Raw genomic sequence first — 25833 nt, forward strand, 5'->3', positions numbered from 1 at the left:
GTTTTGAGTAACTCTCTACATGTCTTCTCTCTTTAAACATTTTCTTCCTTTTTTGACAGTCAGGATTTATGACTGTCTCTTCATAGAACTTGGCATGCTGTCTTGAAGAAATAGAAAGGAGGTATTTGCTGACTAAATAAGATTTCTTTTAAAGATGACAAGAAATAGGAGTAAAAACCCCTGATATTCAAATAATCACAAAATTTCAAATTTGCGTACAGAAGGTTTACTTAAGGCAAGAACGTCTGTGGTATATAAGCTTCAAACAAAGAACCATATGAAGAGATATTAATCAATCTTCACTTAAAAACTCACTGGATTAACTAATATGCTACACTCCCTCTTAAAAATAACAAACTGCAGGGGCGCCTGGTGGTTCAGTTGGTTAAGCTCTAGACTTTTGATTTCAGCTCAGGTCATGATCTCACAGTTTGTGAGTTCCAGCCCCACGTCAGGCTCTGCGCTGACAGCGTGGAGCCTTCTTGGGACTCACTCTCTCCTTCTCTCTCTGGCCCTCTTCCACACTCTCTCTCAAATAAATAAACTGAAAAAAATAAAAATAAAAATACAAGTTGCAAGCAGTATATAAATAACACTCATCTATTTATTTCTAATCTCAACAACTGAGTTATATGGGAACAATTGTCAGCAGCATTTGTTCTAAATGTGTGTATGCTATAGTCCTTATTATAATGGTGTCATTAAATATGTATTAAATAAGCCAATGAAATAGGCACTTGACAATAAAGAATTGTTATTTCCATGAAAATTAAAACTTGCCTTCCTATTAATGGGTAACACAAACCAATCCTCCTAGAGAAACAATCAGAAAAGCTAGAGCTCTTTACAGGCATGGAAAGGTAACAAGATAGTAAAAAAGGACTGAACCAGCACCTGGAGGGACACTGGCACAGAGAGGTGTTATTATAATGGTGTCTGTTATTTACGATTGCTTTTCTCCTGGAGACTTTTCTTCTCTAAAATTTTGTTTTTTGATTTTAAGCGATTTCTACACCCCACGTGGGGCTCAAACTCACAACCCTGAGATTAAGAGTTACAAGCTCTTCCAACTGAGCCAGCCAGGAGCCCCTCCTTGGGACTTCTCTGATTCCAAGGGGAAGGTTAAGAGGTTGATGGTGTGCCTGACAGTCTTGAGGGACTAGAGAGATAGAGACTGGAGTCTGGAGCCACCAGGAGGTTAGGGGCACTAGTGAATGCCACTTATTCTGTGTTGGGACCTGGAAAGTCTTTACCTCTGGAGTTAAGAGAGAACTAAAAGTAAAAAGTATAAATCACAAGTTCAGTTCTGACTCATCTCAATAAGCACTTGTCATAAAAAAGCAAAAATTCTCTGTAAGTCAGTATCATTATCTTTTAACTCTATTGCCTTAAGCAGTTGTGAAAATGACAGACATAAAATAATTTTTAAAAAAGACACAAAAGGAGACAAGATATTTCTTCAAAGAAGATGAATGGCCAATAAGCAAGTAAGATGTTCAACATTACTAGTTATAAAGGAAATGCAAATTATAAGCACAAAATACCACTTCACACCCAGTAGAATGGCTATTATACACACACAAACAGAAAATACTAAGTGCTGACAAGCAAATGGAGAACATGAAAACATGCATTGCTGCTGAGAATGTAAAATGGTGTAGGTGCTGTAGAAAACAGTTTGACAGTTCCTCAAAAGGTTAAATACAGAATGACCAAACAATTCCAATCCTAGATATATACCCCAAATAACTGAAAACAGATACTTGTACACCAATGTTCATAACAGCACTATTCACATAGCTAAAGTGTGGAATAACCCAAACATCGAACAACAGATGAATGGATAAACAAAATGTGGCATATCCATACAACAGAATATTCAGCCTTAAAGCTTCAATGAAGCTTTGATACATGCTACAATATTATGAATATTAAAAACATTAAGCCAAGTAAAATAATCCAGACATGAAAAAGAATACTGTAGGAATCCCCTTATATAAGTATCTAAAATAGGCTAATTCATACAGACAGAAAGTAATACAGAGGTTAAAAGGGACTGAAAGGAGGAGGAAATACAGAATTATTGCATAACAGGTGCATTTTTCCTGTTTGGGATGATGAAAAAGTTCTAGAAATGGTTGTGATGGTTACACAATACTGTGAATGTACTTAATGCCACTGAATTGTACACTTAACATAAAATTTATCATTTTAACCATTTTTATTTATACTTTACAACAAGAATTATTAAGTAAAAAAAATAAGTAAAACACAAGTGATTCAGACGTACATTTGTAAACCCTGTTAAGTATTAAAATGGATAAATTTAGGGAACTGTAGATGTGTTCATTTTTTGTGATATTGGAAGTTAAGGAAATAAAGTAACCAAACTAAAAAAAAAAAGGAAAAAAGGAAAAATCAGTATGAATATTGAAGACCCAAATGATTAGCAAGTCTAGCCTAATTTAAGACCATACCCCAACAAATATCTTTTCTTTTTATTTTTTAAGTTTATTTATTTATTTATTTATTTTGAGAGAGATTGTGTGTGTGTGGGAGGGGCAGAGAGAGAGACAGAGAGAGAAAATCCCAAGTAGACCCCACACTGTCAGCACAAAGCCTGATGCAAGGCTCAAACGCATGAACCATGAGACAATGACCCGAGGTGAAATCAAGAATCAGACGCTTAACCAACTGAACCACCCAGATGCTCCTATAGTTTTATCAAATACACGTGGAATATTAAAAAAACTAGCCATATGTTGGGATCATAAAAGCAAGCCACATGACACAAAAACAGACACATAGACCAATGGAATAGAATAGAAACCCCAGAACTAGACCCACAAACATAGGGCCAACTCATCTTTGACAAAGCAGGAAAGAACATCCAATGGAAAAAAGACAGCCTCTTTAACAAATGGTGCTGGGAGAACTGGACAGCAACATGCAGAAGGTTGAAACTAGACCACTTTCTCACACCATTCACAAAAGTAAACTCAAAATGGATAAAGGACCTGAATGTGAGACGGAAACCATCAAAACCTTAGAGGAGAAAGCAGGAAAAGACCTCTCTGACCTCAGCCGTAGCAATCTCTTACTCGACACATCCCCAAAGGCAAGGGAATTAAAAGCAAAAGTGAATTACTGGGACCTTATGAAGATAAAAAGCTTCTGCACAGCAAGGGAAACAACCAACAAAACTAAAAGGCAACCAACGGAATGGGAAAAGATATTCGCAAATGACATATCGGACAAAGGGCTAGTATCCAAAATCTATAAAGAGCTCACCAAACTCCACACCCGAAAAACAAATAACCCAGTGAAGAAATGGGCAGAAAACATGAATAGACACTTCTCTAAAGAAGACATCCGGATGGCCAACAGGCACATGAAAAGATGTTCAACATCGCTCCTTATCAGGGAAATACAAATCAAAACCACACTCAGATATCACCTCACGCCAGTCAGAGTGGCCAAAATGAACAAATCAGGAGACTATAGATGCTGGAGAGGATGTGGAGAAACGGGAACCCTCTTGCACTGTTGGTGGGAATGCAAATTGGTGCAGCCACTCTGGAAAGCAGTGTGGAGGTCCCTCAGAAAATTAAAAATAGACCTACCCTATGACCCAGCAATAGCACTGCTAGGAATTTATCCAAGGGATACAGGAGCACTGATGCATAGGGCCACTTGTACCCCAATGTTTATAGCAGCACTCTCAACAATAGCCAAAGTATGGAAAGAGCCTAAATATCCATCAACTGATGAATGGATAAAGAAATTGTGGTTTATATACACAATGGAATACTACGTGGCAATGAGAAAAAATGAAATACGGCCTTTTGTAGCAACGTGGATGGAACTGGAGAGTGTGATGCTAAGTGAAATAAGCCATACAGAGAAAGACAGATACCATATGGTTTCACTCTTATGTGGATCCTGAGAAACTCAACAGAAACCCATGGGGGAGGGGAAGGAAAAAAAAAAAAGAGGTTAGAGTGGGAGAGAGCCAAAGCATAAGAGACTGTTAAAAACTGAGAACAAACTGAGGGTTGATGGGGGGTGGGAGGGAGGGAGGGGAGGGTGGGTGATGGGTATTGAGGAGGGCACATTTGGGGATGAGCACTGGGTGTTGTATGGAAACCAATTTGACAATAAATTTCATATATTAAAAATAAATAAATAAATAAATAAATAAATAAATAAATAAATAAAAAGCAAGCCACAAATTTCAGAGAATCAAAATCACCTGGAGTACCTTTTTTGAACATAAACTAGAAATCACTAACAAAACAATCGCTTAAAAGTCTCCATGTTAAGAATTCATACTCATATAATCCAAGGCTCAAAATACCTCCCCCATGAAAATTAGAAGCATTTGATTCATATGTAATTACCTGGATGATAAAGAGTACTCCATATCAAAACTTAGAGAACACAAATATAGCTGAACTAAAAGGAAATTTATATCTTTAAATACATGTATTTGGAAAGAAGAAAAGCTGAAAATCAAAAAACTAAGCGTCTATTTGTAAAAAGGACAGGAAATTAAATACCAAAAAAAAGGGGGGGAGGAAGAAAGGAAGAAACTGAAGACAAAATAAAAATAAACATTAGTGAAAATATAAATAAAAGTTTATAAAATAGAAAACAATCACAGAATCGGAAGCATCAATAAAAGTCAGTAGTTCTTTGAAATCAGTAAAACTGGTAGATCCATGACCAGACTGAGAATACACACACACACACACACACACACACACACACACACACACACATCTTTGTCAGAAATGAAAATGGTGATATCCCCATAGATTCTACTGAAATGAAGAAGATAGTAAGGATACTTTTTAACAACTTTATGCCAATGAATTTGACATTTTAGTTGAAATGAACAAACGTTATAAAAACATAACTTGCCAAAGGTGACTCAAAAAATAAAAAAGCTCAATACCCTATTAACTTTTATATAAGTTAATAATTAAGAAAAAAACCAAAACCAAGCCTTACTACAAAAAAAACTTCAGGCCCATATACCTTCACTAGTACTCTATATTTAATATAAACAAACCCCAAAAAGGTCTATCTTACATAAACTTGTCCAGACAATAGAATGAGGAAATAGTCCCCAATTTGTTTAAAAGGTCAGCAAAAACTTTATACTAAAATTAGGTAAGAGGGGCACCCGGGTGGCTCAGTCAGTTAAGCATCTGACTTTGGCTCAGGTCATGATCTCCTGGTTTGCGTTAGGCTCTGTGCTGAGAGGCTGGAGCCTGCTTTGGATTCGGTTTCTCCCTCTCTCTCTGCCCCTCCCCTACTTGTTCTCTCTCTCTCTCTCTCTCTCTCTCTCTCTCTCTCTCTCTCTCTCTCAGAAATAAATAAAAACATTTGAAAAAAAAAAAAACATGTAGGAAAGGAAAATTCAAGCTTATCTAAGTCATTAACACAGATGGCAAGAAATCCTGGACAAAATTTTACACAGTGAATCCTAATAAGCAAAGAAATTATCAAACACTATCAGAGCCTATGTGCAAAGAATTTCTCCTGAACACCCCGCTTTTGCCGGCCAAGATGGGACAACTTGACAATCATAAAAAAACACCAGCTACAACAGACTGAAACACAGCAACCAGGGTGGGGAGACTGATTAAATATTTCACATGAAGAACATACTTTCAACTAGAAGATAAGGAACCAAACATAAAACATAAAAACAGTGCCAGGCAAAAGTGAAGAGGACTGAGACCAGAAATACGAAGTTAGGTACAAAGAACAGAGTGTAGCAAAACTAATTTGGGAAAGCAAAACTATGTGACTTCAAAGACTAAGTTTATTTCAACAATGAAATACTTCATAAGTAAAAACAAATGACAGATTCATGTATATTCTGCCATAGTTAAGTCACTGCTCTCAACTGGCTTATAGGAATATAGATAGAAAGGTATGTAGTAATAAAATTGATTTTTTTTTAAGGTTTATGTTTTTAATTAAAAAAATTTTTTTTAACATTTATCCATTTTTGAGAGAGAGGGAGAGACAGAGAGAGAGAGGCACAAATGGGGCATGGGCAGAGACAGAGGGAGACACAGAATCAGAAGCACGTTCCAGGCTCTGAGCTGTCAGCACAGAGCCCAATGCAGGGGCTTGAACCCATGAACCTTGAGTTCACAAGCTGAGCTGAAATTAGACACTCAACCAACGGAGCCACCCAAGCATTCCTTTCTTTTTTTTTCTTTTTTTTTTTGAGAGAGAGTGCACACATGCACAAGCTGGTGAGGGGCACAGAGAGGAGGACAGAGGGTCTGAACCGGGCTCCATGCTGGCAGCAGAGAGCCATATGTGGAGCTCAAACTCCACATACTAAATTGTACAATTTGATAAGTTTTGACATCTGTGTACACCAGTGAAACCATTACCATAATCCAGAAAAACACAGTCATCATACCCAAAAGTTTCTTTGTACTCCTTGTAATCTCTCCTTCCTACCATCGCCATAACGACGACTCGCATCTTCTAGTATTTTATGTAAATGGAGGGGGGAAAAAAACCCTGATTTGGCAAATACAGGATAGAATACCATGAATTCAAGTAAGTTATGTTTAAAACAAATATTCAAAATAATACTGGAAAATAAAACTCTTAACTAGGGGTGCCTGGGTGTCTCAATCGGTTAAGCGTCCAACTTCGGTTCAGGTCATGATCTTACAGTTAGTGGGTTCGAGTCCCACGTTGGGCTCTGTGCTGACAGCTTGGAGCCTGGAGCCTGCTTCAGATTCTGTGTCTCCCTCTCTCTTTGCCCATCCCTCACTTGCGCTCTCTTTCTCTCTCAAAATAATAAACATTAAAAAAAATTAAGCAAACCTGTTACTTGAAAAAAAAAAAACATAGGCATATTTAAACCAGAAACACAGCAAAATATTCCCTCTGACAGTCCTCCCTAACCCTCTTCAGTTTATTTATTTTTAACGTAATCTCTATGCCCAACATGGGGCTCGAACTCACAACCTGGAGATCAAAAGTTCTATGCTCCACCAAGTCAGCCAGGTGCCCCTCCATCCTCAATTTAAATAACACATCTTCAGAGCAGCTTTCTTTCATCATGCTATTAGTCTCTCCTACAGTGGCAATCTCTGCTTCTTTCTGTCATTTGTCTCACTTGTGATTACTGTCAACATCTCTCTCCCCTCACAGATTATGAATTGGGTGACAGAGGAATGAATTTTGTTCTTAGTTGCATTCCCAGTGCCCATCACACTTGGCATTTAGTAGTTACTTGATATATGTTTGTTGAATGAAGGAACATACACATGAATTAAAGAATATTTTCAGGGTGCCTGGATGGCTCAGTCAGTTAAGTGTCTGACTTCGTCTCAGGTCATGATCTCGCGGTTCATGGGTTTGAGCCCTGCATCAGACTCTGTGCTGACAGCTCAGAGCCTGGAGCCTGCTTTGGATTCTGTGTCTCCCTCTCTCTTTGCCCCTCCCCAGCTCGCGTGCATGTGCGCTCTCTCTCTCTGAAAAATAAACATTAAAAAAAAAAATTTTTTTTTAAACAGTATTTTCAAATTTTTGTCACTCAGAATAAATATAATTACTGGCTTGCTCTATAGTAAATTCCTCTGACTAGAATGAAAAGGCAAAAGGAAAAAGATGTGGCACTGAAAAGGTTCTCACACCGTTAATCTATCAAATTCATCTTTCAGAGCAGAGTGCTGTTCTAGTGGCGGCCATACTTATAAAGTCCTTCATTAATCTTTTACCATCTGTGGTATTATATGGCAACTGTTTACAGAGTTATAAAGTGGTAGCCCAAGGTTTGGTTTAGGAAGTGAACAGTAGCATCTGCCATTTCCTTTAGATAGTTAAATACAGTTAACACTACATTCTAGATTCTAACAACTCAATCATGGAAAGCTGACAGCATAAACTAGAAAGACCTTTATGATCTCCATCCCCTTATTCCTTGGCTTAGAATATTTCCACCTCTAAGACCCTTCCCCATAACTGGCATAAGAGTGAAGTTGTGGGATTCTATGATATTATTTAGCTCCCTTTATGCCTAAGATGCATTCAGATGTTCAACATTCATTGATTACTTACTAAGTAACAAGAACTATTTCATGCACTTTAAATGACAGAACAAAACAAGGGTACCTACCTATATAGAACTCATGTTCTAGAGCGAGAGAACAGAAAGAAAACTAAAAATAAATTACATATTAGAAGGTATGAGAAAGAAAGAAAAAGAAGGATGAGAAGAATGTGGGGGGAATGCTGACAAGAGAAAAGATGAGTGCGATTTTCAATAGACTGGTCCAAGTAATCTTCATTGAGGGGACATGTGACTAAACACTGAGGGTTAACTATAAGGATTTATCGGAAGAAGTGTTTCAGTGCAAAAAGAACAAGCAGGGCAAAGATTGAAAGGCAACACATGGCTTTTCTGTCCTAACAGTGGCAAGGAGGCACTAAAATTAGAGTGGAGTAGACAATGGAGAGTAGTAGTAGTCACATTCATACAGGTAATGGAAGGTCAGATCTTACAGTACCTTACACACCATTGCACAGAATTTGGCTTTTACTCTGAGTAAAAAACCAATCACCACACAGTTTTGAAGAGAAGAGTGACATGATATGACTTAACACTTCAAATAGATCTCTAGCTACATTCAGAATAGAATGCAGAAGGGTAAGGGTAAAAGCTGAAAGATCAGGAGAATATTGTAATAATTCAGTGAAGAGATGATGATGGCTTGGATCAGGGTAGTAGAGTGGTTAATAATTGGTCAGATGCTGGGTAATCTTTGTAGGTACAACAAAGAAGATTTGCTGATGGTTTAGATGTGGGACATATGAAAGAAGTAAAGGATTCCAAAGTTTCTGGCCTGAGCAGCTAGAATGACAGAAATGCAATTATCTGATAGAAGTTTGGATGTAACAGGTTTGAGGTGGAAGATGAGGAGTTCAGTGTTGTAAACGTTAATTTTGAAATAAATATCTTTTAGACATCCAAGTGGAGATGTTGAGTAGGGCTGGATATAAAAATCCGGAGTTTGGGAGAGAGGTCGGGAGTGGAGATAGAAGTTTGGGAATCATCAGACTATAGATGACATACAAAGCTATGAAACTAAATTAAATCACTCTGAGACAGTAAAGAAAATGTGATCAAGAACTGAGCTCAGGGGCATCCAATTTTAAGAGGTTGAGTAGAGGAGGAACCAGCCAAGGAGACAGAGGGCAACCAGTATAGTAGGAAGAAAACTAGGCAAGTGTGGGGTTCCTGGAAGTCAATTAAAGAATCAAGGAAGGAGGGTCCCTGGGTGGCTCAGTCAGTTAGGCACCTGACTTCAGCTCAGGTCATGATCTCATGGTTTGTGAGCACGAGCCCCACATGGGGGGAGCACCAGCCTCGCCTCTCTCTCTGTCTCTCTCTGCCCCTCACTCACTTGCGCCCTCTCTCTCTCAAAAAAAAAAAAGGAAGGAGAGATGAATCGTGTAAAATATTTCTAATACATTAAGACAGTTGAGAGCAGTAACACAGAAGTGGAAGCCAAGAAGGGGATATGGGTGGTATTACCAGCAAAATGTGTACCTTCCCACCCTAATCTTTTCTGTGCCAAACAAATTGCTAAATGCTGACACATAAACATGAATCATACACAGTCCCTGCCTTCAAAATAACCCAATGATATGCTAAGAAGAACTGTATGAAAATGGACTTTCCATCTTTTCTGAAGCAGTAGCCCACCATATTTTTAAGTAAAGAGTAATTTTTTTTAACTTAGTAACATTCATAAATAAAGAGCTGCACGTGATGAATTTCCACTTTTTCTCCACAGCTTTAAAAAAAAAAAAAAGAAAAAAAAAAAGGCCAAAACCACACTCTTCTGATTAAAGTACTTGCTGTTAAAAAAGCATCTGTAGGGGCACCTGGGTGGCTCAGCCAGTTAAACAGCTGACTTGAGATCTCAAAGTTCGTGGGATCAAGCCCTATGTGGGGCTCTGCACTGGCAGCGTAGAGCCTGCTTGGGATTCTCTCTCTCTGCCCCTCCTCTGTCTCTCTCTAAATAAATAAACTTAAAAAACAAAAACAAAAAACAAAACAAAACCTGTGTAGAAGCACCTGGCTGGCTCTGTCAGAGAAACATGCCACTCTTGAACTCGGGGTCATGAGTTAAGTCCCATGTGGGGTGTAGATATTACTTAAAAAAAAAAAAAAAAAAAAAAAAGCCAGAGTATCATCTGTTTGTCCAACTACGTATCTAGAAAAATAACGCAGAAATGAAATGCTCTGAAATTACATTTCCAAATGTTAACTACTGGTAACAATTTGCTATGTATTTTTCATTTTATTTCCATGTTCATGTTAGCACTCTAGGGCATATTTGCTCTACTGCATAATTTAAATTTAATTTTAAATGTTTACCAACAGCTCTTCTACATACTTTGTGTGTTTTTTCCTATGTAATTATTATTGGTTCAATACCTGTATGTATGGAAATATAAAAATATGTAGAGAGCTTCTTCTTAATTGGTTTGGCCAATTTAAGTTTTAAGAAAAAAGTACCTTCTGATTAAAAATAAAATTATGCAGGGGCGCCTGGGTGGCTTGGTCGGTTAAGCGTCCGACTTCAGCTCAGGTCATGATCTCACGGTCCGTGAGTTCGAACCCCGTGTCGGGCTCTGTGCTGACAGCTCAGAGCCTGGAGCCTGTTTCAGATTCTGTGTCTCCCTCTCTCTGACCCTCCCCTGTTCATGCTCTGTCTCTCTCTGTCTCAAAAATAAATAAACGTTAAAAAAAAAAAATTTTTTTAATAAAAAAAATAAAATTATGCAAGGACTAAATTCTCAAAATAAAACAAAAAACATGCATATGTAAAACTAGAAGCATATTAATCTAAATATTTTTATGTTAACCATGGTCACCCTTAGGAATGATCAGGTCACTTTTATTATCTGTAATGTTCTCTTTTTTTCAAGTTAAAAACAAAAACCTAAACACAACATTTCTATTACATTCAGGTAAATAATTATATATTATTTTGTACTTAGTTTAAATTAATATTCACACTTAACTTATGCTGACAAAAGTAAACTCACTTAGGCATGAATGCTCCATTGGCTAAGGATGGCTCATCATCATCCAGCCCATCAAACAGATGGGACTTCGCTGTGCCTGTTGTCTGTAAAGCCTTTGGTCGAACTCTGGTGGCAGGACGGGGTGTTAGTTTATAATGAGTGGGTGTAGTGAGAGCCTTCTGGGCTGCTGGATTTGTTGGTTTCAATCTCTGAAAAACAAAACCATCAAGAACAGTTCTAGTTTAATTCAAAGGCATTGTTTTGGCCTTAAAAAACTTGTAAGAATAGAGTTCAAATCTCCTATCTGCCAGTCACCCAACTAGAGACCTCTGTTTATTTTTCAACTAAACCAAAAATGTCACACTTCAAAATAAACTGAGATGTGCCCATGAATTGCTATTCAACTTCCACGCAATCCAAATCACTCTGAAAAAATAATAGCTTTCATTTATTCATCATTTAGTAAACACTGCTAATTGCCATGAGTCAAACACTAAGCACTCACAATAAAAATATAAAATCACTTCCCCTGATTTTTGAGGAAATTACAAGTTAGTGGAAGAGACACAACTAAATTAAGACTTCACGGATGCCTGGGTGGCTCAATCGGTTAAGCGTCTGACCTCAGCTCAGGGCATAAGCTCGAAGTCTGTGAGTCTGAGCCCTGTGCTGAGCCTGTAGCCTGCTTCAGATTCTGTGTCTCCAGCTCTCTCTCTGCCCCTCCCCAGCTTGTGCGTGCACACTCTTTCAAAAACTAGATAAACATTAAATTAAACAAACAAAAAAACCCACTTCAAGTTGATTTTGATGGCACCTTTATTATGCTTCTATAGCATCTTCGGGATGTTTTATATTTGTTTTCCTAAACATTATACATGGGATTATACAACCACTTGAAACAACAATGTCTAACATATAAAACCTGTCACAGTTCATTGTTCTTGTCACAGTGTAAATTGTTTGCACCAGTGTGAAACTGTCTGCAACAGTGAACCTTCCTAGATATTTTTTGTGATATTTCACAATTGTGTGCCTTTGCTTGGAATGTCTTGACTTAGACCTACCAACTTCTACATACATACTCAAAAAAAGTTAAATGTGACCTCTTTTGCAAAGCCTTATCAAACTTTAAATACTCTTCTTTAACATGAAATTTACCATTTTAATGCATACAATCCAGTGGGTTTTAGTATATTTAATAAGTTGTGCAAGAACCACCAATATCTAAGTCCAAAACATTCCCCTCACCCCAAAAAGAAATGCTGTGCCTCCCGATTCCAGCCCTTAAAACTCAGCAAACATGAATCTATTCTGTCTGTATAAATTTGCCTATTCTAGGCATTTTATATATGGAATCATGTGGCCTCTTGTGTCTGGTTTATTTCACCTAGCATGTTTTCAAGGTCCATCCATGTCATACATAGTATGTATCAGTACTTCATTCCTTTTTATGACTGAATGATATTCATCATATAGATCTACAACATTTTGTTTATCCATTCATCAGCTGACTGTATATACTATACTATACTATATTGAGCTTGAGTAAATTTAAACACCTTAACAGATCTGATCTTCCTCACTAAATAGCAAGTTCTCAGAGAATAAGTTCTTGCTTTCATTTTGTATCCTCAGTACTGAACACAGTGACCAGCACATGTTTAGGCCTAAAATTATGCTGCGCCACTAACACACAATGTTCATCTAAGCACAACTTACATTTACACAGCGTGTTAAAAAGCACTTTAAGTTCCTATCTTCTCATTGTATCTAGTTACAAGGTTAATTCAAGGGGCGCCTGGGTGGCTCAGTTGGTTGAGTGTCCAACTTCAGCTCAGGTCATGATCTCACAGTCCCTGAGTTCGAGCCCTGTGTCAGGGTCTGTGCTGATGGCTCAGAGCCTGGAGCCTGCTTCAGATTCTGTCTCCCTCTCTCTCTGCCCCTAACCCACTCGTGCTCTCTCTCTGTCCCCAAAATAAATAAAAACATTAAAAAAAAAACAAAAACAAAAACCCAAGGTTAATTCAATAGCCAGCTGAGGGAGAAATAAGATGACAGAAATGATTGAAGAGCTATAGACTGATCGACTTACTATAAGCCAGGTATGCATCATCTCATTTAATTCTGAACACTAAACAGTATTACCATTCCCATTTTACAGATGAGGAAACACATTCAGAGGCAAAATAACATGCTCAAGGTCTCATCAGTTGTACATGGTAACACAATGATCAAACAGACCAAAGACTACTTTTAACACCACACCACAGTGAGCAAAAGATTATTACTTTGACACTAGAGCATAAAAGATTAAGACAAAGTTAACTGCAGAAACCAGGAGAAAAGATATTGATGTGCCACTTAACAGCATTATTTTAGGAAAATCAGCCTCTCTGAGCCTTAGGTTTGCTCAACTATAAAATGGGAATAATAATACATGCCTTAGTTCAGAGCTATTGAAAGTCTCAGCCCTCATCTCCAGTCCAGTGTTCATTTCACTGCCATGCTGCCCTCCAGATAATAATAATTCCAAACGTAATTTTTTGCCCAGAAAAAAGCATAATGTGTCTTAAAAACTTAACTACACCTAGCTTTGCTTAGGCTATATATGTAAGAAATTACATTCTACACAGCTAGTTTCTCCTAACCTGAGAATAAACTTTATAAAAGCATCCTTAAATTTACCTCTTCTTTCTTTTTAGGGTCTGACATGGGATTCCGGAAGAGAGGAGAATCTCCAAAAGGTGAGTACGTTAGACTATTGATATGCTGCTGGAGAACAGCTTGCTGGGCAGCAGAAGCATTGGGATCTGTCAAAGCTTTTTTAAAAAAAGAAAAGAAAAAGCAAGATTATCAGTCCAAGGATCCAATGCATTTATAGCAAGAGAACACAACTGTTTTGGAAACACCTTCAAAACATTCAGACTCACTCAACAGCATTATTGGTGGGAAGCAGAGGAGCAAACTGTGAAGAAAACCAACAATCAAATAAACTAATGGGTCAAAGATATGAAGAGACATTTCATAAGAGATAACACACAAAAATTTTTACTTAAGTGTTCACTGTCAATAATCAATGAAATAAAATTTAAAACAACCCTGAAAAAATATATTATACCTACGTCATTATCTATCAGTGCCACAGCTGTATAGAAAGAGTTATAGTCTTTGACTTCTAGAAACATTACAAATTGGTTTACTCTGTCTAAAAGAAACGGTATGACAGTACATAAAACAAGTACTGTTTTTATGTTTTTTAACCTACTTGTTTCCATCATGGAAATTTAACCCAAGGACTTCATTAAACTAGAAACAAAATAAGGAAATGTTTGTAAGTGATGAATATTATCTGTTATAGTTAAGACTTGGGAACAACCTATGTCCAACATTAACAGCTGTAAAAATCATGACACATCAACATGGTGGGTTAAGTAGTTATTAAAAATAATGACAATGTGTTTCACTGTGGAAATAAGGAAACATCTTTGATTTAATAAGTAAAAACTGCAGAATAACTAAGACTAGAGGAAGAAAGTGGCATATAAAAAATGAAGATAGTTGCTAAGGTGTCCTTATATGTTTATTATTTACATTCAATATTCCTATTACATTCAAGTAAATTGAAAGAAAAAGTATCACTCCAATTAATCTAATTTTCTAAGTGTAAAAACATGTCATTAGTCACAGAGAATTCAGGGAACAGACAAGGAATGATAATCTATAATCATACACAGTAAAAACAAAACAAACCCCACAACTATCGGTACTATATCTTGATTGATGAAGAAACTGCTTTACAAAATTAGTATTTTCAAAAATACTGATAAAAAGTCAAATCATACTTAAGTCATCTTAGAGATAAAAATACTTTTTTCCTTTATAAATGTTTAAAATACGGCTAACACCAAAATATATTAGGTAATCCACATTAAAGAAGTGCCACAAACAAAACATTTGGAGAATTTTAGTACTCATAATAGAGGAAAAAACCACAGCAGCAGCAGCAACAACAAATCCAGGACAGCTAAAGCTAAATTAATGAAAAAGGGGTAGATCCACCTTAGTCAAATTAAGCTTTTTTAAAATCAGATTTATCAATTAAATACTAAAACACTGTATACTAATATATCAGCAGAGAATGCAAGTTTGCTCAAGATTGTGAAACCCAGAGGAGATGTCCATTTTAAGAGCATATAATAAATCATCTGTACTGGAAAGTTCCTAAATCCTATTTAAGACCATCAGCAGGGAAAAGATTTAGAAAAGCAGTTTTGGTACACAGTACCACACAATAACAGCACAGTGTTATTCTGTGGACTATTCAAGGAAATTCAAGAAAACCTGGATGTTTTTAAAAGAACTCTAGGGGCACCTGGGTGGCTCAGTCGGTTAAGCGTCCGACTTCAGCTCAGGTCATGATCTCGAGTTTCGTGAGTTCAAGCCCCGCGTCGGGCTCTGTGCTGACAGCTCAGAGCCTGGAGCCTGTTTCAGATTCTGTGTGTGTGTCTCTCTCTCTCTGACCCTCCCCTGTTCATGCTCTGTCTCTCTCTGTCTCAAAAATAAATAGGGGTGCCTGGGTGGCTCAGTCGGTTAAGCGTCTGACTTCAGCTCAGGTCATGATCTCACGGTCCGTGGGTTCGAGCCCCGCATCGGGCTCTGTGCTGACCACTCAGAGCCTGGAGCCTGTTTCAGATTCTGTGTCTCCCTCTCTCTCTGACCCTTCCCCGTTCATGCTCTGTCTCTCTCTGTCTCAAAAATAAATAAATGTTGGGGCGCCTGGGTGGCGCAGTCGGTTGGGCGTCCGACTTCAGCCAGGTCACGATCTCGCGGTCCGTGAGTTCGAGCCCCGCGTCGGGCTCTGGGCTGATGGCTCAGAGCCTGGAGCCTGCTTCCGATGCTGTTGTCTCCCTCTCTCTCTGCCCCTCCCCCGTTCATGCTCTGTCTCTCTCTGTCCCAAAAATAAATAAACGTTGAAAGAAAAAAAAAAATTTAAAAATAAATAAATGTTAAAAAAAAAAAGTAAAATAAATAAATAAATAAATAAACGTTAAAAAAATTTAAAAGAACTCTAATATTCACTAGTCAAGTTTGGTATTTGACAGCCAATTATCCATTAAAAATAATGTTGACCTGCACCAGCTCATCCCATCATTAACAAGTATAATAGTTCACCCCACCTGGGCTTACTCAAAAGAGTAAGAACTCCTTTAACAAATCTAAACATAATTAGGAAAGTGTGTGAGGATATTTTTATTTTTGTAGGTTTAAATATGAAACCTTCTCTAAGTTAACTGTATGATTTACATATACAGACAAGAGAGCTAATATGTTACCAAAAATAAGAGAACTCGCAAGCATGTAAGCATTTGTTAAGCTACCATTTGTGTTATAAATATTCAATTCTGGTCACAATAATTTGACAACATACTGAGAAGACTCATCATGACCAAATGATTAAAGGGATAGGAAAAGGTATAAAATCAAAGTCTGAGAATAGAAAAAACTGATGATACTTTACCTTGAAGAAAGACAACAGGGTTACTGCAAGAAAAACTGTAACAAACTGGTTTGCTTAGCTTAGAACCACTGAGTGGAAGTTCTACGGAGGCATGTTTTGATTTTTAAACAACCTGAACAAAACAATGGACTAGACTGATTTGGAAAACTGTAACTGAGGGACTCCCACCGTTAAGAGTGGACTCAGACTCATATAAACCCTAAAGCACCTTACAGTTAGTGTCCTGTGATGCAAAGATGTACATTCTAAAAGTCAACATAACTGCTTTTAAGTTTGTGGTGACACTACTATATGTAACTATACTATTAAATACTTGTGTTAGGACCTTTTAATTGATTTTTAGAAGATGGATTATCAAAAACCATTCAAAACACAGTACTATCCAAGTAAAAATGGCAGGTTACAAATATGTATGGTACCCTTTCTAGTGAAAACAACTAAAACTAAGGAAAAGAAACAAAACTGAAAATATCACTTTTAATGATAAAGCTGATTTTTTTTTTAAGAGAGAAAGAAGAGTGCCTGCACACACAAGTGGGGGAGGGGCAGAGGGAGAAGGAGAATCTTAAGCAGGCTCCACACCCAGCACAGAGCATGACATTGGGATCTCACAACTGTGAAATCACAACCTGAGCTGAAATCAAGAGTCAGATGCTTAACCAAAAGAGGCATCCAGGCGCCCTATTTTATTTTTTTAAAGTTTGTATTTATTTATTTTTGAGAGAGCAAGTACACGTGCATGCATGGGGGAGGGACAGAGGGAAGAGAAGGAGAGAATACCAAGCAGACTCCCTGCTGCCAGTGCAAAGCCCGATGCGGGTCTCAAACCTATGAACTGTGAGATCATGGCCTGAGCCGAAGCAGAGTCAGATGCTTAACTGACTGAGCCACCCAGGCACCCGGAGGTCAACTGGAATTCTAATTCACCTCCACTCCTTCCAAAGATCTAAGTAAAATCTATGTTTAAAACAAATTAAAATGTATCTATATAACCCACACCGACAAAGAATGGGAAGTAACAAATGAGCATTTGATAAAATATAACAAATTTCTAGGGGAAAGAAGTGGACAGAGGAGTGACAAAGCAGGATACAGCGAACTACGTTTAGAGTACATTCATAGGGGATGACAGCCCAACGTAGAGCTTATCTGCCCTGGAGAATCCCAGAAAGATTAGGGATTCAATGACACCAAGTTTGATGAAGTGAGACTGAAAGCAGGAGAGATAAATCAATGTAAAGTACATATACAAAACACCTATACCTTCATCCTCCTAATCCCTGATGCTTAACAGATAAGCCAAACATCAGAGAGTGTGCCTCTGATGAAACAAAGTTAATACTTGGAAAGAACAAGGGCAACTAGTTCCAGTACTTGCATCATCCCAGAGCTAAGAATGTGGCATTCTAATCATCAGGGGACCCTTGGACAATAGCTGGTTTCTGGACTACGCACCTTAAAGTGAAGCTTACTGGTAAACAAGCTCTACCCATATACATAAGTTGCCAATAAGCTTTTTATTATTTTATTCTTAAATGGTAAGGATCACGGAGCATTAAAGAATAAGACCAAAGCAAAAATAACCCTGAAGAGGTAAGGCACAGAAGAGTCCTAAAAAAATTTTAATGCCAATTAACAAATTCAAAGTTTCAAGAAATAACGGCATCTAAGAACAGGATACTTAAAGAAGTTTCGAAGAATGAGAAAGAATTCATGTAAGTTAAAAATAAAAATTCAGGATGCCTGGGTGGCTCAGTCAGTTAAGTGTCTGACTCTTGACTTAGCTCAGGTCATTATCTCATGGTTATTGAGATCAAGCCCCCCATCGGGCTCTGCACTGGCAGCAGAGAGCCTGCTTGGCATTCTCTCTCTCTCTGCCCCTCACACTCTCTTTGTCTCTCTCAAAATAAATAAAATGACTTAGAAGACAGTAAAAAATCTAAAAAAATAGAAACACAGTTTAAAAATCAAGCATTAACGTAGAGGGGCGCCTGGGTGGTTAGGTAGATTGTGCATCTGACTCTTGATTTTGGCGGTCATGATTGGGCTCCTCACTGAGCATGGAGCCTGCTTAAGATTCTCTCTCTCTGCCCTTATAACCAGCTCGTGCGCTCTCTTTAAAAAAAGAAAAAGAAAAAAATTAACAATTAAGATAGAAAAGGTATAAGCAATTCAGTGACATTTCCGAACAAAGAGACAATCCTAAGTCCTTGTGGGGAATGGAACAAGTCTCAAGAATCAGAAAAGCATTAGACTTCTCAACAAATAATGGTTAATGAAAGGAATATAGTCCAAGTTCTGAGGATAAATTATTTTCACAGAATTCCATAATATTAAAGCGTGAGGAACAAAAAAGGTTCTGTACTGTCAGAATTGTAAGTGATCAAAGTTTATCTTTCATATGTAATTTACTTAAAAATACATTCCAGGAAATAAAGAGGAAAACCCTACATTCAGGACAGAACAGTTCTCACTGAGTAAACTTGAAGGGAGTATCAGGAGCAATGCTGAAGGCCCAGGGAATAATCAGAGTTCATACTTCTGCAGGAGAACAGAGGGATCAAGGAATGATGTATTCAGAGTAAAAAAGAATTCTGAAACCTTAAGAATTTGGACTGGTTCAGGAAGGTGATAAGGGCTGGTAATGCAAAGGGAAAAAAGAAGTTCTAGGAGAAAGAAAAAGCTGTATGAGAAAGGTGTACTTGGCTGGGCAGCAGTGTTTTCATAGTTGTAATAAAATGCTATGCTCACATTAAAACTTTTATTCTTTAATCTAAGAAAAAATTAATAACTATAGGACAGAATACATTATCAATGTTATCAATATGAAAATATAAACATGACAAAAGAAGAGGTAAAAGAAAGGTGAGAAAAGGCACTAATACTCTTGCTTGACCAAGAGAACTCAAGAAATACTGTCTCTCAGGTGACAGAATAAGAAAAACAATGTAGGGACACAGCTTAAATTTGCAAAAGCCTTATCAAAATGTGGTACACGGGTCATGATAGTACAGGAGATGAACTTAATGGTAAAGAGACTTACTTTCATTCTGTCTCATTCATTCACTCAGTTACCCTATGTATGCCAGGTGGTATGTTTATTTCCAACAGAACAGCTTTCTTTTAAAAAGCTATTTAAGCTAAAAAGTTCATTTTAAGTTAGAAAATAATAATAATAAAGGTGGTAGGCAGAGGGGGCAAAAACTGGGTAAGGCTGTTCAAATGAGTAAGTATGAAAAACACTTCAGTAGACAAAACTAAACTTAGGGAATTTAGTAATACAGCTATGTTAGAAATGAATAAAGAACACAGGATAAGTGAGCTAAATTTCTCATCTACTATTAATAAGTTAAATTAAAACTTAATAAAGCAAAACATATCAACATAAGCACATCGTTTAGAGATATGAACTTAACTATACACCAGGAAACAAAGTGACTGTAACAAAGTGGTTTATTTGGGGGACTAAGCCTGGGAGTGGGGAAGTGGAGAAGTCCAAGATCCGTTACAAACCCTTCTGTACTACATGACTGTTTAAGTGTGTTTGTGTACTGCTTTGGTAGGGGGATGGAATGGGTGGAAAATGAGGTCAACAAGTTAAGTATTAGCAAGAAATACAACTGAGTAAAGCCTTCTAAAGTGACTGACACTTACCTACTGGGGCCTGGGGGGCTCCAAAGCCCAAAGTAGCTGTCGTAGTATTAAATCCAGGGGCCCCAAAGGCTCCTGTACCAAGAGGCCCTCCGATCTTAGGTTGGTTGTTCCCAAACAAAGATGCCTGTCCAGCACCAAGAGCTACGGAGACAAGAGGAAAGAAAAAGCGCCACAGGAGATCCTTTGAATGTTATACCAGAGGTCAGTTACTTAAAAATATAATACATTTGGAAACTTCATAATGACCACTCATTTCAACAAAAGAGCTAATACAGTCAATGCTAACTATATGCCAGGCACTGTGCTAAGAACATTATATACATCATAGGGAAAACACTTAACTTCTCTGTGCTTCGGATTCTTCAACTATAACATGAGATAATAATACATAGTTTAGATATTTATCCTAAGGTTAAAATGAATAAACACATACTAAGCATTTAAAAGAGGACTGGTAGATACTAATATTCATTAAATATTAGCTAGTACCTCACTTAATCTTCCTAAGCCTGAAACAGGACATATTATCTGCATTTTATAGATGAGAAAACTAAGTGTTTAGTAATTAGCTCAATTGTCACAAATGTTGTAGATGGTGAAACTGAGGTTCAAATCTTGGTGCATCTGAATACAACCAGGGTTCTTTACTACACTATAGTAATACGAAGTTTGAAAGAATTAAAAAATAATCAATTTTTAAATATCAATATTTGCAAATCAAAATATGCAGCTGAACCAATCACAATGTCATCTTTTTGACTAACATACAGGCTAAACTACAGAAAACCAAATCCAGTACATCTGTGAGGAGCAAAAAGCAGTACTTTCAAGTGTACTACCTCACGAAAACTACTTTACACCAAGACAAACGTTTTGTTTTATAAAAAGCTAAATGCTTTGTGATGAGGTTACTAAACAGTCTCAAGTTTCATCATAAATCAGACTAGAGGGAGTAGAACTTATTTTCACCAAGGGGAAACCACTGCAGAAACTTAGGTTTTAAAGTCTAATGAATCTTGCTTATGGATCTTGTTCTCAGCAGTGAAACTGGGGAGAATTTATTTAGAATGACTTATTGGCATTAAATTTTTTAAAAATTTCCATCTCCTCCTCCTCAAAAAGTTATTGGAAATTCGGAAGATCTAAAGTTCGTTTTAACGCCATCAATGCATCTTGAGAGAGAAAAAAACCACTTCAGAAATACAATACTTAGAGATCTAAAATACTGAATACAAATTGTTTTGAGATTGCAATCAAAAAAAGGCTAGGAAGCTTATACTCAGAGAATCCATACAAAATAAATTAGTGAGGGTAACTATTGAATGGACAAAACATTCCCTGTCTAATTAGTAACAAGAAGACAATCCCTTTGCTACAGCTTTGGGATAGGGAATGGTTTCTTTTAAAATCCCAAACCATCAGAAATTGGTGAAATTAACAAAAAACCTGAATTTACTTCCTTGAAAGACATACTTTACAGCACAAATTTCAGAATTATTTATTTTTCCAGGTAGCAAATACCTCCTTACCAATGAACAAAAACCTAGAAGAAAAACGAATATATAAAATAGACAAAAATTTCTCATCTGGATGGGTATGCATTTCCTTCACCTTTGTAGGAGCCCTGGATGAAGAACCATGAAACAGTCTAAAAATCACTGTATTTCAATAACCAATAAAAGAATAAAAAAGGCACTGGGAGGTTCAGGTCACCTGGAAAGAAACTATCATAAATTGACCTGCCTGCATACTGCTGCAATTTGTCAATAGAAAAATAAATATTTTATCTAGATCTAGCTCATATTACGTAAATGGCTTTTTATGCTTAATAAAAAGGACTTCCTAAGAGTCCACAGGTTGAGGGACATTCTGGAAAATAATGTCAATTTATGAAATGCGCTATATTTACGATTAGTTGTAGGAGTCATAGAGCAGATATATGGGGGGCACCATGTTGTAATAGTGGCCCTAGAAACTCCAAGGATGCTCAAGAAAAAAAGTGAAAATGGTTATATTCCTTTTGAGATTAGAAGTTAATTTTATCTATGGTATCTATTAGCTTTGGGTAAATTTTTCTGTGTATACCTTAGCATTACAATAAACTTTACTAGATGCACCCTAAACTTACTACTTCATGGAAAATTTTAAGAACTAAAATCTCCTTTTTTTTTGGAAATCTTTTAAAGTTTATTTATTTATTTTGAGAGAGAACGAGCAAGCAGGAGGGGCAGAAGAGAGGGACAGAATCCCAAGCAGGTCCACACCATCAGCATAGAGCCCTATGTGGAGCTCTAACTCATGAACCGTGAGATCATGACCTGGGGCCACAACCAAGAGTTGGGTGCTTAACCGACTGAGACACCCAGGCACCCCAAGAACTAAAATATCTTAATATTACTAACTACCAGGGCACCTGGGTGTCTCAGTCAGTTAAGAAGCATTTGAATTCAGCTCAGGTCATGGTCTCATGGTTCATGGGTTCGAGCCCTGCATCAGGCTCTGTGCTGACAGCTCAGGGCCTGGAGCTGGCTTTGGAGTCTGTGTCTCCCTCTCTCTGCCCCTCCCCAGCTCATGCTCTCTCTTTCTCAAAAATAAACATTTAAAAAAAAAAAAAAGATAGCAATATTACTAACTACCAAGAAAATGGCATATTATAGATAGTGACAATGATACTTTATATCACTGTCAAATCAGAAATGTATACACTCCTGATTTAATGAGGGTTCCTTGGTCTGAGCACATGGGAGGTGGGGAATATCAAATGTCAAGGAATAATACATTTTACAGGAAAATTTGTTACAAGACATTTTACTTCTGCTGAGACAGAAGTATGAATCTGTTTCTACATGAATCATGTAGAACTGTTTAAGGATAACTGAACATATTCAAATAAATAAAAAGGCTGAGATATTACATTATCGTGGAAGAGAAGATGATAGCATCAGAAAAAGTTACATGATATTTTATAACTTGCACTATAGGAAAAGGCACTGGTGATAATAACTTGCAAGACCTAGAAGCCTCTTCGGCTCTTTGCCCACATAAAAATAAACTTGTATATGGTGATACCATAAAATTAAGCGGTAAACTTAAAGACTTAGTGGAAGTATCTAACAGACATTAGGATAAGCATCTTACCTGGGTCTTAGGTTTATGGTTCACAAACTGTCTAGGGTCAAAACTACCTTTGAAAAGCTCTTAATTTGCCCACACCAAAGCTAATTTTTTTCTCCAGGATTACAAGAGAACACTGATGTCAGATGATATATTCTGCTTCTTAAGTTTAGGGATTACACTGCACAAAATTTAGAACTTTTTAGTTTTTATTTCTTGCTAAATATAAGTGGTAGAATTTGGATAAGTTAAAAAGTTCAAATAAAAGACTCTACCATACAACCCAAAAGAGTTAATATCCACAATATCTAAAACACTCTCAAAAACAGATTAAGAAGCAATGATCAAATATTGAGTAGGGAATTGAAAGATTCAAATGGCCAGTAAACATACATTAAGGATACCCTTCACCAGTAATTAGTGAAATGCACACTAGAATACACCAATTTCCACTAACACGGATGTAAAGATGAAAAAGTCCAACAATACGGAAAGGGTATGGGAAAAATGAGCACTTTCACACAATGAGAACAAAAATTCATACTGGCATTCTTTTTGGAAGGCAAATTAGCAAGACTGACCAAAATTCAAACTGTGTGTATACTGACACAATCCCAAGTTATCAATCCCATAGTAACACTAACACACACAAAATTATGTAATGAAGATCTTCATTACTGCATTGCTAATAATATCAAAAAGCTCAAATGTCTACCAATAGGGGAAAGCTGAATTATGGTATTTGTATATGTTTATGTATATGTTTATGTATATATACAGACATCTACACACAATGGAATACTAACAGAAAAAATATATGCCCCAAATGCCATGGGAAATGAAAAAATGAAATAAAGAATTATCACATAAGGAATAATGAAGGTGCTTTCATTTTGAAACATTTTTGACCATTAACACACAATATAAAATACACAGAGACCCATAACACACACGTTAATAAAAATTAAACGATACTTGGGGCGCCTGGGTGGCTCAGTCAGTTAAGCTTCCGGCTTAGGCTCAGGTCATGATCTCACAGTCTGTGGGTTCGAGCCCTGTATCAGGCTCTGTGCTGACAGAGAGGAGCCTGGAGCCTGCTTCAGATTCTGTGTCTCCCTCTCTCTCTGCACCCCCCCCCAAAATAAACATTAAAAAAAGTTTTTTTAATTAAATACTTAACCTTGCTTTGTACAATAATTTTTTCATTTTTTTTTTCCTTAAATGCTGCTTGCAGTGCACTACATAAATACTACATCCAACTAACGTATCTTAGCCTTTGGTTTAAAAAAGACACTCTTGTAGGATGTGGTTTCTACTTAAGAATACAATAAAAATATATATATAAAGCACACACATGTATAACCATGTGTATGTGCACGTACATTTGAGAAAAATGTACAAAATGTACATAAAGGGGTCTGACAAAATCCCAAACTTTAAATAGCTGTTACTTCACAAACCGGAAGGTGTTAAGACACTTCTGTATTGTTGAGGGTTTTTTTTTCACAAGTACTTACAGCTTTTATTTTAAAAAGAAATGGAAGGAAATAACTCAGAGTATAAAATTAAGTACTATTAAAAAGGAGATGGCAGATAAATGATCACAGCATACAAAGACAACAGATAACTGGATGATGGAAGCAGAGACCATGGAAATAAATAGTCTGCAACTAAATGACAGTCAGATGACTTGGGAAACAGGCAAAACTATATGCTCTAACAACCTTGTTGAACTGTACATGCTGAAGCGCTTATTCGTTTTATGACCACTACCACTTCTTATTGCTTAAAGCAGTTGGGCAGGCAGGAGGGTCAATGTCTGGGGTGCCAGGGTGGCTCAGTTGGTTAAGTGTTGATTCTTAATTTCAGCTCAGGTCATGATCTCAGAGTTGTGAGATCAAGGCCTCTGTCATGCTGCATGCTGAGTGTGGAGCCTGCTTAAGATTCTCTCACCCCTCTTCTCCCTTCCCCTCACTCACATTCTCTCTCTCTCTCTCTCTCTCCTCTTTCTAAAAAACTAAAACATAAATAAAAGAAGAAGGGTCAGTGTCTTCAAAGGCACTGAAAATTAATTATCAACAGTAGGAACAGAGACACAGGTGTGACATCTCAGCTTTACATCAAGATGGAAAGAACTGAGAAGTATGCACAGACTTTGTAAAAGAGCTTATGCTCTTACTGCTCTGTTTTACTATTAGGGTAATTAAGCTTACTTGATAAACAGTTCAAAGTCTTAAATCCCTTTTACAAAGGTAGCACAAGGGAATGGGAAGCTAATAATGCCGTCATATTGACAAGTCTCACATTAAATACTAAAAATCCCAAATAGACCAGGACTATAAGACATTCTGTAGAATGGGAGCATAAATAAGATATGTGTCCAAATGTCTAAGATAAATGTCTAAGATAAATGTCCAAATGTTCTAAAACCTGGTAAAGCATAACTGCTGAGAATGTTTTATAAG

At 37.1% G+C, this 25833-nt stretch overlaps 1 protein-coding gene across 10 annotated transcripts in view; it reads right to left on the reverse strand.

Annotated features, from left to right (window-relative positions):
• Positions 1–25833, reverse strand: part of NUP98 (nucleoporin 98 and 96 precursor) — a 117777-nt gene that overhangs the window by 54889 nt on the left and 37055 nt on the right. For 5 of the 10 annotated variants that reach the window (XM_043580372.1, XM_043580374.1, XM_043580376.1 and 2 more), the window contains 3 exons: positions 20255–20395; positions 13768–13901; positions 11104–11291 (listed from right to left, as the gene is read on the reverse strand). In XM_043580372.1, coding sequence (XP_043436307.1) covers positions 11104–11291; positions 13768–13901; positions 20255–20395 — 463 coding nt within the window. The remainder of the gene's footprint in view (positions 1–11103; positions 11292–13767; positions 13902–20254; positions 20396–25833) is intronic. The other 5 variants (XM_043580377.1, XM_043580379.1, XM_043580381.1 and 2 more) reach the window with 1 other exon arrangement.

The sequence above is a fragment of the Prionailurus bengalensis genome, chromosome D1 (genome assembly GCF_016509475.1).
Source record: "Prionailurus bengalensis isolate Pbe53 chromosome D1, Fcat_Pben_1.1_paternal_pri, whole genome shotgun sequence".
Taxonomy (NCBI): Eukaryota; Metazoa; Chordata; class Mammalia; order Carnivora; family Felidae; genus Prionailurus; species Prionailurus bengalensis.